We start from the raw sequence: 18086 nt of genomic DNA, 5'->3' as shown, positions 1-18086 counted from the left end.
ACTTAATTCCCAGCTAATCTGGGCAGTTTTGTGAGGGGGTTAGGGAGGATGGGACTTTGCTTTGCTTTCTGAAAAAGAAATCAGATTTCTCTGTATTAAATTAGGGGTAGAGAGCTTCTAAGATCCTTATTGTTGTGGTTTTAGAGAAAAATAGATTGCTTGGTATTAGAAACCTGGTCTTAAAGATGAACCCTTTGGTGTAACCAAGGACCTATTGGGGATTAGCCCCTGAATTTGAACACTTGCAGTCCTCGTTGATTTGTGCTCAGAGTTTATTCCTAGACACGAGGCTACACGTCTGGTTTTCAATCAATCTGAATCATACAGTTCCAATAAAATGTTTACAATCTTTATTTATTCATTAAATAGAGACAATGTAATTTGGTGATGTTTGTTTGTTGCTGTCACAGTACCAATCCTCACCACACAACACACATGGCAGGCTGGGAGCAGCAAATGGTCAGCTGTAGAGCAGCATGTGTTCATCATGTTTGAGCATTACAGCCATTCACAAAGGGAGCATATTCAGAGGTGAAATATAATTCAGAATGTACAGGTATGGATAGCCAAGGCTTCTGACAATCTCTCTCTGTTAGTATTCACAGCATGAGAACTAGACCTTATCTATGAAGTGCAGTCATTCAGCCTGACTTTTCTGACAATGTGCACGGCTGAGGTAAAGCTATTACAGGTTGTATTTATTCTCCAACAAATCCTTTGATTTCATATAAGGCAACACAACACCTTTTTATCAAGGAATTAATGGATTTTCAAAATCTGTCCTAAGCTCCTCAGATAAGGGTTTTTTGAAAACAGATAACAATAAACATCACCTCATCCCTTTCACTGGGGTTTAATGGCCAGCAGATTGTTGATGTATAGTTTTTAGAGCTGTTGAGATAGCTATCTCTGGTCTTTGTGATTTTTTTCAATGAAAGACATTGTATCACATCCACATAGGTTTAATGGTGTTAAATTCATTACTGGGGATTAGTATGATAGAAGCGCCTTATATTGTTGTTGTCAAAGGCAATTGGTTTGTAAAAACTTTGAATCCTCTTGTGGAAAATATAAAATAAACATAAAACAACACATCCTTGCCCAACGGCACAACCTAATGGTGTAAGATCTAGCCGGAAGATTGGTTTGACCAATATTATTTTCTAGACTGCAAGAGGATCAAATATGTTAAGCATAACTTCTGAACTAAATAGCTGAGAAATTACATGGATGTAAATTAAATATTACTCTGTGTTTGCAGTTACCAGCAGCCAATTATTAGGTGGATCAGGGTTATTTATAAACCCTGAATGTGGTGCCAAATTATTGAAATTGTCACATATTTTCAAGTGATTGTGGAATGGTTTGCATACGGTTCAGTAAGCCTAGCCTGTAATAAAACAGAAATTGCTGCAATGCCACCTAAGCGCTATTGAATGAGTTGGATAATACGTTCTTTAACCCGAACATGAAAATCAAAACAAGTTTTGGCCAAACACATGTCCTGAGGTTTGGAATGTGATTGAGTACAAGGATTTGACATTGCTGTGTGGAATGTGTTCAACGTTCCTTCCCCTATGCTGAGGGGAAAAATGACTATTCTGCTCAAGCCATGGGACTGATTTCTTAAACATTTTATAGAATAGAAAGGGAAATAGGGTGGCTATATGTGAGGCTACTTATTTATTTTTACCTTTATTTAACTAGGCAAGTAAGTTAAGAACAAATTCTTATTTTCAATGACAGCCTAGGAACAGTGGGTTAACTGCCTGTTCAGGGGCAGAATGACAGATTTGTACCGTGTCAGCTCAGGGGTTTGAACTTGCAACCTTCCGGTTACTAGTCCAACGCTCTAACCACTAGGCTACCCTGCCACCCCACATATACACTATGTAGTCCTAGTGGTGCCTTTAGTGAAAATTGGGGAATTAAACAACAGTAGACTGTTAAAGTCATTTGTTCTGCTAACTCCATTTTGTTTTTTGTGGAAACCCATTGCCTAGAACAATTCAAGTAACCCAACTGAAGGTATGTAGTGTTCAGTACTTAAAGTGACATCGTATTTGTCAGTTCCCCAGCTATGTTCCCAGCTTCTGCATTAATGTTTGTATGTTGTTGTTACCCGTGTGCTGACGCTGTTCCTGTCTTGTTACCTGTCTGTTCCACATTAAACGTTCAGGTCCCGTACCTGCTTCTCATCTCCAGCGTCGTTTCAATCAAATATGTTTTATTGCCTCACAGGTGATATGGATAATTACATTTATTTCAGGGTCTTTGTTAAACTCTCTGTAATCTTAACTTTCTAAACTGACACACTTTCATGTTGTCTGTTGTGTACCTCCGTTAGGATGCCTTCTTTTCAGTGGGGCCCAATACAATGGAGAGCTGCAGGTGACAAGTCAGTGGCCAGAGGTGCCTGAACAGGCTGAAAGCAGCCAGAGGTCTTAATTCAACAGTTCACCTTGGCATTGAAGAGGGTAAAACTTTTTCAGTGTTTTTAGATTTTTCTTTTTCAAAACATTTGAATATCTGTTTTTTTATTTATTATTATAGGTCAGTAGTCCAACAGGTTTTTATTTAGTACGATTCCCACAAATACATGATATCAAGCCATTTGCAGTTTCAACTGTAAACAATTACAATCTTTGAATAGATGGAATGTAAAGGGAATGTGTGATCTGCAGAGATGATGCCTGCTTCTCTCTACACTGCTTAATGTCCACATTTTGTGTGCCTTGCTTTTTGGGGCTACTTTGCTTTTTTCTTAGGAGGACCTTGGGATCACAATTATTACCCCAACCCAGAAGACTCAGAGAGCCTATGGTGCTTTGTTATTGCCAAGAGGACTATACAAAGACAAACTTCTGCCAGCGACCTCTGCCAATGTATTTTTGATTATCTACACTCTGTGGCCTGGTGTGAAGAGCGCTCTCTAATGATAACTTGATTGTTTTCAACCCTATTATTTGAGGTCAATCAGTTGGTCATCAACTTGGTCTCGTGTGTTTTGGTGGGAAAGCTTTTCACGTACCACCACAATTTCTAATCTCACAAAACAAAGTCACGGCCTTGACTTATACACAACACACGTGCATGTTTTTAGAAATAAAGCTAATAATTCCCCTCAGTGGGACAGCATTATCAGTGGCATACCGACATTTCACAGTGCAGTTTCATAGCCATTATCATGCTATTCTACACATTTTACAATGAGGCTGAGAGAATTTTTAATTTTCAAGGTAATTTCATGCAATTCTGCATACATTGTCATAGGGCAGAGGAAAAGTTGTAGTTTTATAGCTTATCTCATGCTATTCTACACATTTTGCAATGATAATGAGATCAAATGTTACAGTTGTACAGCTTTTGCCATGACGTGCTCATATGCTATCTGGGGAGGCGCCCCCCAGATCCCATGCTTATGTTGTTACACAATGTGTTCAATTGAAGGGCATTTTCAACATGAAGTTAATTTAATAACTCACTGCCTTTAATACAGACATGGACAAGATGTATCAATTATTTTTCTTGTGGATGTTATCTGATAGACCAGCAGCTGTCTCACACTTCCCTTTGTCCTGCGATGCTCAGCCTAAGCAGTGGCAAAGTGTACATGTTAACCCAGATGTGGGGATCAGTCAACGGGTCCACACTGGGCCCAAGAAGAAGAAGGACTTGGGAGTGCTGGGTAAATACTTGCAATATTTCCACAATGAGCTGAATGTACAAATATACACTTTCTGCATCAAATATTAGAATATATCATAGTCTTGTTGCGGTGCTTGAGGATCGGAGTTGGCAGTGCGTTCCATTATCATCAGCTGCTAAATAGGTTCACATGGCTGAAATCCTGAGAATGAGTGACAATCAAATTCAACTAATTTGAGTGCTTACAACTGGACAAAAAAATGTTAATCTGAGAATACAACACAGAAATGCAGATAAATTACTGTCAATGCCAGAGGTGGCCATCCTCACTTCACTGATCCCTGATCTACTTGGTAAGAGGACTACTATTCCAGCCCAGCAATTACACATTTGATTATCAACTAATTAGGTTTTGTGAATTTAATCAGGTGTGTCAGTACTGGGCTGGAATAGAAGCCTGCACATCCAGCAGGGTTGGTCTGCTCCAGATGTAATTGGTTTATACATTGTGCGTGACTTTTAATTGTATTTTTGTTTACAACATTTGCAAACATATAACCCATGATATACAAGGATACACCCTTATTACCTTGGGACATTCACAGGAACCTCTTAATTTGACAGCTCTCTGTATCTGAGGACAGAAAACATCACAAAGAAACAGGCTTCATTATACTCAAATTAGACAGTACTGGCTATTATGTTGCAATATCTCTCTGTTCTCATAGTTTTTCTAACTAGGTACTGGAACTGGAGAATATTTTTATAATGTTCTCCCACAAAGGTATCTGTCCTGTCCAGAGTAGCCTACTCTCTCCCTTATCTGACAGCCAGAGTTGCTAATCCCTTCACCCTTTTCCATGTCTGTTAGCTAGCTAACTATAAATGCATTTCGAGTTTGTGTTTTTAATTTACAATGATAAATACATCAAGTTGGCTAACAAGCTAATATGACGTTAGCTGGTTATATTTAATTCAATTAGCTAGCTATACAGTATGTAAAGTTAGCTAGCTAGCTAACATTACAATATCAACTCATTTAAAAATAATAATAATAATATATATGTCTAAGTGAAAATGAAAAAAAAAATCTTTCACTGTGATATTTCACTGTGATATTTGTAAGTGTATCTCCAAATTCCAGGTTATGTCTTAGCACCATCCTTACGGCCATCATTGTACTGCTGGGATCAGACATAACAGCCGGCTACTTCTACAATAAGTAATTTTAGGGATTCATTCCTTGTACATCCCACATGCATAGCAATGGAGAGAAACAAGGACATTTATAGAAACCAGCAAGGAATCAGAGATACAAATGACTGCGACTTTCCACCGGCATAGAGCCTGTCTCACTGCACATTATTAGGCTATAAGATATCGCTGCACGAATCTGGAGATCTATATTTAGGCATCCAATCTAATTAAGTGTCTGCTTGTCTATTTATGATCGTAGTTCATCACAGCATTTTATATAACAGGGGTTACTCATTTCTTATACAAGGATTCAATTGTTATCATTCTCATTAGTTAGGAGTGTGATTGGCAGTGGACAACAGTTTGGAAACAAATGAAGCAGAATGAGATGATCTATTATTTTTTATTTCACCTTTACTTAACCAGTTTGGCTAGTTGAGAACAAGTTCTCATTTACAACTGTGACCTGGTCAAGATAAAGCAAAGCAGTTCGACACATACAACAACACAGAGTTACACATGGAATAAACAAACATACAGTCAATAATACAATAGAAAAAGTCTATATACAGTGTGTGCAAATGAGGTAGGATAAGGGAGGTAAGGCAATAAATAGGCCATAGTGGCAAAGTAATTACAATATAGCAATTAAACACTGGAATGGTAGATGTGCAGAATATATATATATATATATATATACATACAGTGGGGCAAAAAAGTATTTAGTCAGCCACCAATTGTGCAAGTTCTCCCACTTAAAAAGATGAGAGAGGCCTGTAATTTTCATCATAGGTACACTTCAACTATGAAAGACAAACTGAGAAGAAAAAAAATCCAGAAAATCACATTGTAGGATTTTTAATGAATTTATTTGCAAATTATGGTGGAAAATAAGTATTTGGTCAATAACAAAAGTTTATCTCAATACTTTGTTATATAACCTTTGTATTTGGTCACCTACAAACAAGCAAGACTTCTTCTTTAAGAGGCTCCATCGGTCCTCCACTAGTTACCTGTATTAATGGCACCTGTTTGAACTTGTTATCAGTATAAAAGACACCTGTCCACAACCTCAAACAGTCACACTCCAAACTCCACTATGGCCAAGACCAAAGAGCTGTCAAAGGACACCAGAAACAAAATTGTAGAAGCATTTCAAGGTCCTGGAGTGGCCTAGCCAGTCTCCAGATCTCAACCCCATAGAAAATCTTTTGGAGGGATGTTGAAAGTCTGTGTTGCCCAGCAACAGCCCCAAAACATCACTGCTCTAGAGGAGATCTGCATGGAGGAATGGGCCAAAATACCAGCAACAGTGTGTGAAAACCTTGTGATGACTTACAGAAAACGTTTGACCTCTGTCATTGCCAACAAAGGGTATATAACCAAGTATTGAGATAAACTTTTGTTATTGACCAAATACTTATTTTCCACCATAATTTGCAAATAAATTCATTAAAAATCCTACAATGTGATTTGCTGGATTTTTTTTTCTCATTTTGTCTGACATAGTTGAAGTGTACCTATGATGAAAATTATAGGCCTCTCTCATCTTTTTAAGTGGGAGAACTTGCACAATTGGTGGCTGACTAAATACTTTTTTGCCCCACTGTGTGTGTGTGTGTGTATATATATATATATATATATATATATATATATATATATGAATGTGCAAGTAGAGATACTGGGGAGCAAAGGAGCAAGATAAATAAATAAATACAGTATGGGGATGAGGTCATTGGATGGGCTATGTACAGGTGCAGTGATATGTGAGCTGCTCTGACATCTGGTGCTTAAAGCAATGCAGCAGTAATGTGAATGGATATTAAACAGGGACCTGCTTGGGTCTTTAAGCCCACAAGCCAGAAGCTCAGGAGCCAGCAGGAACAAAAGGCAAGTAAGCGGGGGCTGCAGTGGATCAACTTGCCTCTCTCTGCCTTCTGTAACCTGACATGTGAAATGGTGGATGAGAATACGGTGGCAGTCTGTGTCCAACAGACACCTGCTGAAGAGGACAGAGTGCGGGAGGAAGGGGAACGGGAAGGTGGAAAGAGTGGGTGGGGAAAGGGAGGTGGAGGGTGGGGACCCACTAATGAACCAGGCTGGTACCCCTGAGGTGTGAGAGGAGCTGGGTGGATATATGTGTTGTGGAATGATGCCATTTCTCTCTATTTTTCAAATGCTGTTTTTGAACACCGCATGTAACAACTGGAATGCCATATGTGAACGGTCAATTAATGGGAATGGTACAGAGGTTTTGGACTGCTTGGACTGACTACACACAATGAAGACTTTAGAGTTGTATGAGCAACAGAAGATGTATCTACACAAGCATGTAATTATGTTTCTCCAGTGGTAAAGGCTTGTACTGTGTGTTGAAATAAATGCTAGTAGAGGCCTACAGTACTTATACTAAACAAAAATACCAACCCAACATGCAACAATTTTACTGAGTTACAGCTCATATAAGGAAATCAGTCAATTAAAATAAATTAATTAGGCCCTAATCTGTGGATTTCACATGACTGGGCAGGGGCACAGCCATGGGTGGGCCTGGGAGGGCATAGTCCCAGCCAGGCCCAGCCAATCAGAATACATTTTTCGGCACAAAAGAGCTTTATTACAGACAGAAATACTTGTCCATTTCATCAGCTGTCCGACTGGTTGGTCTCAGACGATCCCGCAGGTGAAGAAGCCGGATGTGGAGGTCCTGGCGTGTTTACATGTGGTCTGCGGTTGTTAGGCCAGTTGGACATACAGCAAAATTCTCTAAAATGACGTTGGAGGCGGTTTATAGTAGAGAAATTAACATTACACTCTCTGGCAACAGCTCTGGTGGACATTCCTGTAGCTCCACTAATGTCTGGGATGATATGCCAGTTGTCATATGACACAATCAGATGGTTTAAATTTTTTTTGAAATAATAGGCTACTGCTGCATGAAATGAGACAAAGCATGAGCACCGATTTTCCGCTAGCCTGTTTGCACTTCATCTAATATAATAATTTGCTTAGCTATAGCCTAGGACTAATGTCTGGTCAATTATTTATATTTGAGAGTTAGGTTGACACTGATGAGCCCACCTTCAGGACAGGTGTCCCAGAGATGGTATATCATGCTGCCAAATCCTTTGGTTGTGTCCTCTCTAAGTATTCAGAACACGAGATTGTACTGCCCTCTTGTGATGAGTAGGCATATGACAGATAAAGGGAGACAGGTAGCGCAGGGACACGCATGCGGCAGCGGATCGGCTGGCGATATTCTGTACAGTACATACCGCTTTGACGTAACCACGCGCCACACAGGCGGGAGACCGTCGCTTCCGCGTATGTCAAGAAGTCAAGATGGACGAAAAGTTGATATTGTCTGTTTTTAATTTTCCTGAGCTGTATAATACAACTTTGCCAGATTACCGCAATGGTGACACAAGATCACTTGCTTGGGGGAAAATAAGCTCATTGACAGCTCTTCCAGGTGAGCTTTGGTAGCCTATTTCTACAAATTATGAAGTCACATTAATGCAAATGTTTTAGCTAGCTAACATTAGTTGTAAGCAAGCTGACTTTTTTTTCAAGTTTGTTTATATTATGTTTTAAATCACGTGAGTAGCATGAGTACGGTGAGTTTTAACAGCACCTCACTGCAAGAACCGCATTGTAGTCAATGGGGAGGCAGCGGCGACGAATTCGTGAGATCAGCGCAGACGGCAGTCACTGGCGCACAGGGAGGGATTTTTCTTCTCCGTTCCCCACCGCGCGATGAGACAAGTAGCGTCACTTGAGGCATCGCATTTTCCGCGCATGAATGACATTAGCTACCAATTAATCACTGATAGAACAAATGTCAAGTAGCCAGCCTGTCGACATTTTGACATGAAATGGAGAGCACTGCAAATTTAGTACCAACTCCAATGGTAGATCCTTCTATTTACAGTTTATAAGTAGGAACCCGATGAGGCTCCATCGATGGGATAGAGACAATCACCTCTAACGTTATCTGAAGAAAAAAATATATATAAATAAATAGTTATATTCATACTACTTTAGAAAGCTTCATGTTCGATATCCAATGCATAAAACAATATTATTTTGAGTATGATTATTCTATATTTATTTATCCCTTTAGCTGAAGAGTGCAAAAGGAAATGGAAGAATCTGAGAGACCGATACTTCAAGGAAGTAAGACAGGAGAAGAGGAGTAAGGAGGAGACAGGGGAGCTCGCTCCAAGCCGATGGAAATACAGACAGCATCTGATCTTTCTTCAACCATTCATTAAACCAAGAAACAGCAATGTGGCCCCTGCCAACCTGGAAAGCCCTGATACAATCAATAAAAGCTCACAGAATGAAATAATACCTGTCAAAACACTCAACACAGCCCTGGTGAACGACATGAAAACCCCTCGCACCCAGGTTGGCACCATGTCACAGCTAGCTTTTGTGACCCAGCTGTCCCCAGGGCAACAAGGCGCCCAACTGTCTTTTCTGGGCAAGTGTCCACCAGGCGCCCAGACGTCCCCAGCGCCCCAGACATCCGCAGTGCTCCAGTCATCAATTTACGCGACCAAGGAGAGGCCTCAGACAAGACAACCTGCTTCACCATGTTCCTCAAGCACTCCCTCTAAGCGCTCCGCTAAGAACAGGATGCTGCTGGCCAAAGAGAAAGATCACAGATCAGATTCCACGATCCCTATCTGGCAGTGTGACGAGGATGAGATGTTACTCCTCAGCTTCGTTCCTGCTTTGAAGAGGCTAACCCCACAAAAAAGATGTGAGACCAAAATTAAGATCCAACAGATTATGTATGAGGCCGAGTTTAGTATGGATCAGCCAGTGACTGTCAATGAACCACCCGTGACGGTGTCCAAAGAACTGCCAGATCAAGAGACGTCATAACTCATTCATATTGTAGGGTCGACGGGTTGTTCTCAGGTTTATGTTTTTTGAAATTTTGACCGAAACAATCTTTTTCTAAAATATATATTTTTAAATCTCTCTCCTAATGCACATGAATAGGCAAGTTATTCATGTTCTGTTTTTGGAATATCACATTTTTGGTGGTATCATAGAGAGGTGCAAAAAACAACTTTTTTCATTTTTATAGATCTTCTAATTTTGCTGTTGTGAATGCAAGTTCTTAACCCAATTGAAAATAAAATGGGCTGTTATTCTGTTTCTAATTTTGAATGTTTGTCTGGAATTGAGTGGTCAAAGCCTGACGAGAAACACATTGACAACCCATATAAAAGGTGAAATTAATGTTTAGGTAAAGATCTCGCAGTAGGATATAGTACAAAGTCTTTATTACAGATGCTAATGCTATTCTAACCATCCAATGTTATTATAATAATCCACTCTATATATTTTACTATATTTATTTTAGAATAAATGAGTAAAAGTTGTAAACAAGACAAAAAATGAAATAGAAATTAGAGGGATTACTCAAATAACTGCATCAGTTACTCATGCATATTATCATGACCGTCATCTTGTTTAGTTGTGTCAGGTTGAAGAAAACTATATCCATGTTATACCATTTGCATATTTTTTCCCAAGCTCTTTACTATGTATGCTATAGAAGCGTTTGCATTAGAATTCTACATTTTTCAGACTAAATAATAGTCTTACAAGTGGCAGACAATGACAGTATCATTCAACAAAAAATAACTCCTTTAAAATTGTCTCAACTTTCATCCTTCAAATATTGTAACCTTAAGATAATTTATTCACTTATTTTCTGAAACATAAGAAATAGTCTTACCAAATCGCTCCTAGCGCAACTGAGGACATACTGGTATAGTATGTCATTAAATAACTTAAAACCATACCAATACGGCTCTTCACGACTATTCCCCTGCTAACACCACACATAAAAATGCACCACTGTATTGTTTATATGGCTTCATACTGGTAGTGGTACTCAAAAGGCAATTGTTGTGTCATTTTTAAAGTATCACCAATGATACGCCTCTTCCTGAATTTATATATCATATTTAGTTTAGAAACAGGACATACCACTTGTAATCTATATCAATAGAAGCACAGAGGATACATCTGGTAGCTTACATTTACCATCTTTCTTTTAGTATCTGGTTCTATATTGCCAACCTGGTACACTTAAAATGTCTAATAAAAACACAATAACCTTGATGGAAATGAGAGGCAGGGCCATTGTTCGAACAAAAAAAACTATTTCAGACTTCTGTAGGATTCATAGTACAGGTGTAATCAAACAGTAGTGATATTGATTACTGAAATTAAATCAATAGCTTGTCAAGTCTAAAGGACAATACTTAAATGTGGAAAAGCACAAAAATCAAACAAGTATCTGCAAACAACTGTCCAACTTGAGCCTTGGTCCTGGCTGCTCAGACATTTATGCGATTAGCAGCCAAAACATGATCACCAGAGCAACAAATAGAAAGAGTCGAGACAGGAACTGTTCATCCATGTGCTGAGGGGTTCCAGGGGCAGCTATGTGTGTGGGGGCGGGGCAGGGGGGGACACACGTTGAGAGAGATTACTTTAACAGGTGAACAACTGCTTTTCAAGGTAGAGGGGGCCATTTACAATAATCACATTTTGATCAAACATTGTTACAATACACAATGCGCAACCTGCAGAACTAAAGTACCTGGGGGTGGTCTTCCATCATTGATGTTAAAAGCTGTAGCAAAAATGCCAAATGGAAAGGCACCAATGCCAAAAGACATCTGGAATCCTCCATCTCCAAAACCAAAACCCTGAAATCCCTGTAATGGGAAGAAAGAGAACTTTACAGTAACATTGCATTGATAGGGTTATAACATTACTATTCAATATGTACAAAAAAACCTTGATTTAACAGGTGTTGAGGGAGAGGTGATGCAATCGTTAGTGCCGTGTTGTCATTCTCAAGGGGTCAAATAAAGAGCCTTTCTCTCTTACTCATCAGATAGAGCTTAATAGGTCCCAGTAGAAAAGGTAATTCTGCTAATGAATTAGGCTATGGGCAGGTTTGCACTACAGCAACTACACAATACCATGTAATAGTTTCATCATGAATGGGTAGTGCAATACAGCAGTCAACATTGCAAACAGGTGGTACACAGTAGAACAAACTGGATTGAACTTTGCTCACATTCTTGCAAAATTAATTACAGTCTGAAAACTTACACCACGATTTTCAGGCTCTGGCCTCTGTCCTTGTGGTCGAGGAGGTGTTCGCTCCCTATAACAATGAGAGATTAGTTGTTTACAGCTGTAGTTTGGGATGTGGAATTCAGAGTAGATAACTGAGGAATGTATGAAAACTGTGCGTCTTGCTTTCATTTATTGAGTGCATCAACCCACCTTGGGTCCTGTTGGCCCGTACTTCCCCTGCCATATAGTGGGATGACTTTCTCTCGACTGATGCCTGCTTTGCATACTGGACACACTTGTCTGTTAGGTCTGGTCTCCAACCACTGCATAAACATGGGGGGGAATTCAGACCTCCCTGGTTAAGATCACATGATACATTCAGAGAAGCAGTAAAGTATCCCTTGGGATAGGGTCAAGTGACAGCTGATCATGACAGTGGTTGTGTAAAATAAATTCGGTATCACCTGCCTTACCTGATGTAAGCAGGGCCAACTAGATGTGCAAGGGGACAGGGAAGGTAAGGGATGGGGGATAGAATAATTAGATGACAGTCAAGTCATAGTATCTCATCTCATCATTCATCCTGACATCTGAGGATTGCACTACAAAAGCTAAACATGGCATCAATAACATTTCCCCATATACAACTAACATGACATGTGAAATAAGACCACAGAGATACATTAAATTACTCTATTTAATTGTGAACGAGACCCTTTACCGAGTACAGGCGACCAGATAATAAGGATTAATGTCCCTCAATCTCAAATACAGAACATTGTCAAGACAAGAGGGTGCTTACCAAAAGAGATGCCCACACAGACTGATCACTGCATCCTTGGAGGTGTCCAGGCAGATGTTGCATTCGAATGTGCTGTCCTGGTTACCACCCTCCCCCGCTGTCGAGCTGCTTGCGCCGGGGATGGGGTTCTCAGTGGCAGTCGAGGCAGCTGCTGGTGGAGGGGCAGCGCTAGCCATTGTTTCAGGATGTAGAGTGAGGTGACGAAAGTAGCCGACCCCCTTGCCTGTAAATTAGCATGTGATAATGAATCCAAACATATGACAATCGATAGTTCCGTAAGTTGAATTAGGTTACAATAGTGAAATGTTCAGAGAACTGTTACTCAACATTTCTCCAGCGACGTTAGTAACGTCACCAAATAGACTGACGCAGCAGATAGATCCAGTGGCTAGCTAGTTTAGCAAAACATGTATGCTAAAGCTAGATAGAAGAATGTGCTATTGGTTTAGCTAACGTTACATAGCTAGCTATATCAACATACAAATACAATTGACTACCTCCTTGCTTTCATCAAACAAATCCTCTGTGTCGTGGGTAGAGTTATCTACCTAGCTATGTAGGACGCCACCTATTTACTCAAGTTGCCAAGTTAAATTCCACTTTTAGTTTCAGATGATTGCGTCACTGTATTATCCGGAAGTTGTGTGGGGATTAGGGATACAGATTGGTTGCCCTAGCCCCAGGTCGTCACCACAGCCACCCTTTCTACAATTTTTCTTAAAATCGGATTTTAAACCTTACCCTAACCACACTGCTAACCGTATGCCTAACCTTAAATTACGGTTAAAAAAAAAAAATTAAAATCATAAAGTGTACGTTATAGCCTAGTGCTGGTGTCGTCAATAGTTACCACAGCCATCAGGGACTACTGATTTAAGTGCATTCAAAACAACTGTGAATTAAAAAAATAAAATAAAAACGAGTTCCCGACAGGGAAAAACAATGTTTAACGGTCATCCAATTCGGAATTCGAAGTCAGAAACTCGGGACATCGTTTTTCTAGTAGAGCAATAGATCAAAACATAATTTAATACTTAGCCTAGATAATTGTTTGTACAGTGTGTCGACTTGTTTATTTCAGACTTTATGGCATTTAAGGATGAGCATAAGTGTATTAAAAGGGGAAAAGACCACTATAGTCTGAACATGGCGAAAGTGCACCTATAGTGAGGGGCAATTTACCAGTTTGGTCAGGGCCAGCATGAGGGATAAAGTTTATCCTGTGTCGGTGAGTGAAGCTATTAAGTTAAGTTTGAGCATCTTGTAAATACAGTGTGTTCTATAAAGCTGTCATTCTACAAGAGCCACTTAATGATATAATCATTAACCAGATTATCCTGAATATCAGACTTAGATGATTTATAACTCAGTTCTAGAATGTTGTCATTGATGAGAATGAATCTAAAAATCTATTGATATTCAGAATTGACTGTTAAGACATCAAGACTGTATTGTAGTTTCATGACCAGAGACAAATCTTCAAAGACGAAGACTACAACGCTATATCCCGAGTGCCCACACAGGAGGATCTTCAGTGACTAAGGAACCATCTCCAGGGCAGGTTCAGTTGAATGACAGGGCTCCTGAACCTGAGCCAGAACAACCACTACCTTCCCTGTCATCACTGGACATTGTTAAAAAACAAGGACACCTGGGGAATGCAGGCATCCTGGCTGGCATGGCGCTGTCGGTGGAGCAGCAGGAGGCTATACGGCAAGCAACAGTAGGACAGTGCATCAACCCCAACTGGCACACCATGAAGAGAGGGAGGTTGACAGCCAGCAGTTATAGAGCAGTGGTTAGGGCCAAGTTCATTACTCCGTCTCTGCTAAAAAGGGTCCTCAGATCACAGTCGTTGGATGGGGGTGTTGTCTGTAAAGTGGGGCACATATAATGAAAAGGTAGTGCCTCACCGGATGGCCTGGTGGGCACCATAGCAGTGGTGGAGGTCAAGTGTCCATATGGTGCAAGGGAACTTATTTTTTTAAATGTATTATTTAACCTTAATTTAACTAGGCAAGTCAGTTAAAGAACACGTTCTCATTTACAGTGACGGCCTACCTTACCATTGATGAGGCAGTCAAATTGAAGGATTTCTATATCAAGGAGGTAGGGTCTTATCGCCTCCGGGAAGACCATCCCCACTGGCACCAGGTCCAAAGTCAGCTCCACATTACTGGAAGGAACACCTGCTTCTTCGTTGTGTGGACTACCAAAGCCTCCATTGCCATTCAGAGTGACGACCTGACAGACTCATATTGCACCTCCTGTTAGTACCTGTTTTCAGGGAAGTGTCCAAAAATATTCCACATAGTTCACACACTAGGCTCTCAGAATACAATGTATTACATACTCATTTTACTCAAAGCAGCCAACTAAAGTAATGTAGTTAACTTTACCATGGTCACAGTTGGATTTTATATCTGTAATGTAAAAATGATTTCTTACCCCCTGTGCCTTCTTACCCCCTGTGCCTTACTTACTGAAGGCCCCAGTCAACCCTACTTGTACCTGACATTGTTGACAAAGAAGTGAACAATTATTAAAGGTCATACACAAACAATAGGCTCCTAGAATAGGTTATATTACATTCACGTTTTGGTGAAATCAGCCAACTGAAGTAGTTAATGTAATTTTGGTAGGATGTGTTTATAGACCTCCTAGCTCTAAGGTGTCCTATATGGATGACTTATGCACTGGGTTTGACCAGGCCACAGATAGTAACAGAGAAGGATTTATCTTGGGTGATTTTAATATAAATTGGAAGGATCATAATAGAACTAAATTGATGAGATTTGCAGAGAACTGTGGTTTGAAACAAATGGTTAATGACACTACCAGATCATCAACTAAGTTGGCTCATCATTCAGACACATGCATTGATCTGATCTTCTGTAATATACCATTGCAATGCTTAAAAGCCAAATCAATGCCAGTGGGCTGGACAGACCATAAGATTGTGACCATAACCATGAACACCATGGTTCCAAATAAACCCCCTAGGATTGTGGTCAATATACATTTTAAAACATTTAATCATGAGCTATTTCAAAATGATATGGCTGCTGTACACTGGGCGCTGATTTATCTAGAGGATGATTTAAATCACGCTACAGAATGTTTTATTGATTTGCTCACTGAGGTAATGGACCATCATGCACCAGTAAGAAAGAGTACAGTTGGGGTTCGTCAATCTCCATGGATTGATGATGAACTGGGTGAGGCATTTTCTCAAAGAAATATGGCAAAAGTCTTAGCAGCCAAATCTGAACTAGAAATTGATGAATCGTAAGAAAAAAAACGTTATTTTACAACAATGCTTTTAATGATTGTATGGGAGAATCAAAAGAAATCAGCCAAGGCCTCAGAAAAAAATTGTAGACTGCCACAAGTCTGGTTCATCCTTAAAAGCAATTTCCAAATGCCTGAAGGTACCACGTTCATCTGTACAAACAATAGTAAGCAAGTATAAACACCGTGGGACCACGCAGCCATCATACCGCTCAGGAAGGAGATGCGTTCTGTCTCCTAGAGATGAATGTACTACGGTGTGAAAAGTGCAAATCAATCCCAGAACAACAGCAAAGGACCTTGTGAAGATGCTGGATGAAACAGGTACAAAAGTATATTTATCCACAGTAAAACAAGTCCTATATCGACATAACCTGAAAGGCAGCTCAGCAAGGAAGAAGCCACTGCTCCAAAACCGGCATAAAAAAAAGCCAGACTGCGGTTTGCAACTGCACATGGGGACAAAGATTATACTTTTTGGAGAAATGTTCTCTGGTCTGGTGAAAAATATATATAATTGTTTGGCCATAATAACCATTGTTATGTTTGGAGGAAAAAGGGGGATGCTTGCAAGTAGAAGAACACCATTCCAACCGTGAAGCACGGAGGTAGCAGCATTATGTTGTGAGGGTGCTTTGCTGCAGGAGGGACTGGTGCACTTCACAAAATAGATGGCATCACGAGGAATGAAAATTATGTGGATATATTGAAGCAACAAAGCTTGGTCGCAATTGGGTCTTCCAAATGGACAATAACCCCAAGCATACTTACAAAGTTGTGGCAAAATGGCTTAAGGACAAGGTATTGGAGTGGCCATCACAAAGCTCTGACCTCAATCCCATAGAAAATGTGTGGGCAGAACTGAAAAGGCGTGTGTGAGCAAGGAGGTCTACAAACCTGACTCAGTTACACCAGCTCTGTCAGGAGGAATGGGCCAAAATTCACCCAACTTATTGTGGGAAGGTTGTGGAAGGCTACCCGAAACATTTGACCCAAGTTAAACAATTTAAAGACAATGCTACGAAATACTAATTGAGTGTATGTAAACTTCTGACCTGCTGGAAATGTGATGAAAGAAATAAAAGCTCAATTAAATAATTCTCTCTACTATTATTCTGACATTTTGTAATTTGAATTTGGTGCGCTCCAATTTCTCTGGATGTTGTCAAAGTGTCCCGCTAGCGGTACGCGATCCCTAAGAGTGGTGATCCTAACTGACCTAAGACTGGGAATTTTTACTAGGATTAAATGTCAGGAATTGTGAAAAACTGAGTATAAATGTATTTGGCAAAGGTGTATGTAAACTTCCGACTTCAACTGTATATACTGTACTGGTACCCCCTTTATATAGCCTCACTATTGTTATTTTACTGCTGCTCTTTAATTATGTTACTTTTTTTCTTACTTTTTTAAGGTATTTTTCTTAAAACTGCATTGTTGGTTAAGGGCTTGTATGTAAGTAAGCGTTTCACAGTAAGGTCTACACATGTTGTATTCGGTGATTTGATTTGACAACCACATATCACAGGCATAGTAAGTACACGTTTCCTCAATAAAGTAGTTATCAGTTAAGTCAGAGCCAGAAAGGGTGCAAGTGTTTATTATTGTATTCTTATTATTTTGTTTTTGGGGGGGGGGGGTTGAGATAGACTACATCCAGTTTGCTGAGTGGAGTGTTGGCTATCACAGTGCCATCCGTTTTATCACCAAAGCCCCATATAACACCCACCACTGCAACCTGTATGCTCTCGTTGGCTGGCCCTCACTACATATACGTCCCTAAACCCACTGGCTCCAGGTCATCTATAAGTCTTTGCTAGGTAAAGCTCCACCTTAACACAGCTCACTGGTCACCATAGCAACACCCACCCATAGCACGCGCTCCAGCAGGTATATTTCACTGGTCATCCCCAAAGCCAACAGCCCCTTTGGCCGCCTTTCTTTCCAGTTCTCTGCTGCCAATGATTGGAATGAACTGCAAAAATCACTGAAGCTGGAGTCTTATATCTCCCTCTCTAACTTTAAGCAT

The 18086-nt window shown here is 40.0% G+C and overlaps 2 protein-coding genes across 3 annotated transcripts; one reads left to right on the top strand and one right to left on the bottom strand.

Moving 5' to 3' along the window:
- The first annotated feature begins 8079 nt into the window (after window positions 1–8079).
- LOC112219463 lies at window positions 8080–10017 on the top strand. The gene is made up of 2 exons (XM_024380728.2): window positions 8080–8317; window positions 8969–10017. Exons 1-2 carry the CDS (start codon window positions 8188–8190, stop codon window positions 9736–9738), a joined length of 900 nt encoding a protein of 299 aa, XP_024236496.1. The 5' UTR covers window positions 8080–8187; the 3' UTR covers window positions 9739–10017.
- A 184-nt stretch (window positions 10018–10201) lies between these two features.
- Window positions 10202–13420, bottom strand: rnf185 (ring finger protein 185). 2 transcript variants are annotated; one of them, XM_024380730.2, is made up of 7 exons: window positions 13264–13420; window positions 12767–12989; window positions 12438–12456; window positions 12175–12287; window positions 11998–12052; window positions 11477–11594; window positions 10202–11316 (listed from the first exon to the last, which is right to left on the bottom strand). In XM_024380730.2, exons 2-7 carry the CDS (start codon window positions 12940–12942, stop codon window positions 11219–11221), a joined length of 579 nt encoding a protein of 192 aa, XP_024236498.1. In that variant the 5' UTR covers window positions 12943–12989; window positions 13264–13420; the 3' UTR covers window positions 10202–11218. The 2 variants fall into 2 exon arrangements, with proteins under 2 accessions (XP_024236498.1, XP_024236499.1); XM_024380731.2 differs by having other exon boundaries at window positions 13315–13410.
- Window positions 13421–18086: the final 4666 nt, after the last annotated feature.

Source organism: Oncorhynchus tshawytscha, linkage group LG20, assembly GCF_018296145.1.
Source record: "Oncorhynchus tshawytscha isolate Ot180627B linkage group LG20, Otsh_v2.0, whole genome shotgun sequence".
NCBI classification, from domain to species: domain Eukaryota; kingdom Metazoa; phylum Chordata; class Actinopteri; order Salmoniformes; family Salmonidae; genus Oncorhynchus; species Oncorhynchus tshawytscha.
This window is presented reverse-complemented; position numbering and strand designations above follow the sequence as displayed.

Excerpts from the sequence above, each read along its gene's own strand:
- LOC112219463 (XM_024380728.2), top strand. The coding sequence starts at position 8,188 with ATGGACGAAAAGTTGATATTGTCTGTTTTTAATTTTCCTGAGCTGTAT. Across the intron at positions 8,318-8,968 it reads CTCATTGACAGCTCTTCCAG|CTGAAGAGTGCAAAAGGAAA; the intron begins GTGAGCTTTGGT and ends TTATCCCTTTAG.
- rnf185 (XM_024380730.2), bottom strand. The coding sequence starts at position 12,942 with ATGGCTAGCGCTGCCCCTCCACCAGCAGCTGCCTCGACTGCCACTGAG. Across the intron at positions 12,053-12,174 it reads ACGGGCCAACAGGACCCAAG|GGAGCGAACACCTCCTCGAC; the intron begins GTGGGTTGATGC and ends TCATTGTTATAG. Across the intron at positions 11,595-11,997 it reads CAGAGCCTGAAAATCGTGGT|GGATTTCAGGGTTTTGGTTT; the intron begins GTAAGTTTTCAG and ends TTCCCATTACAG.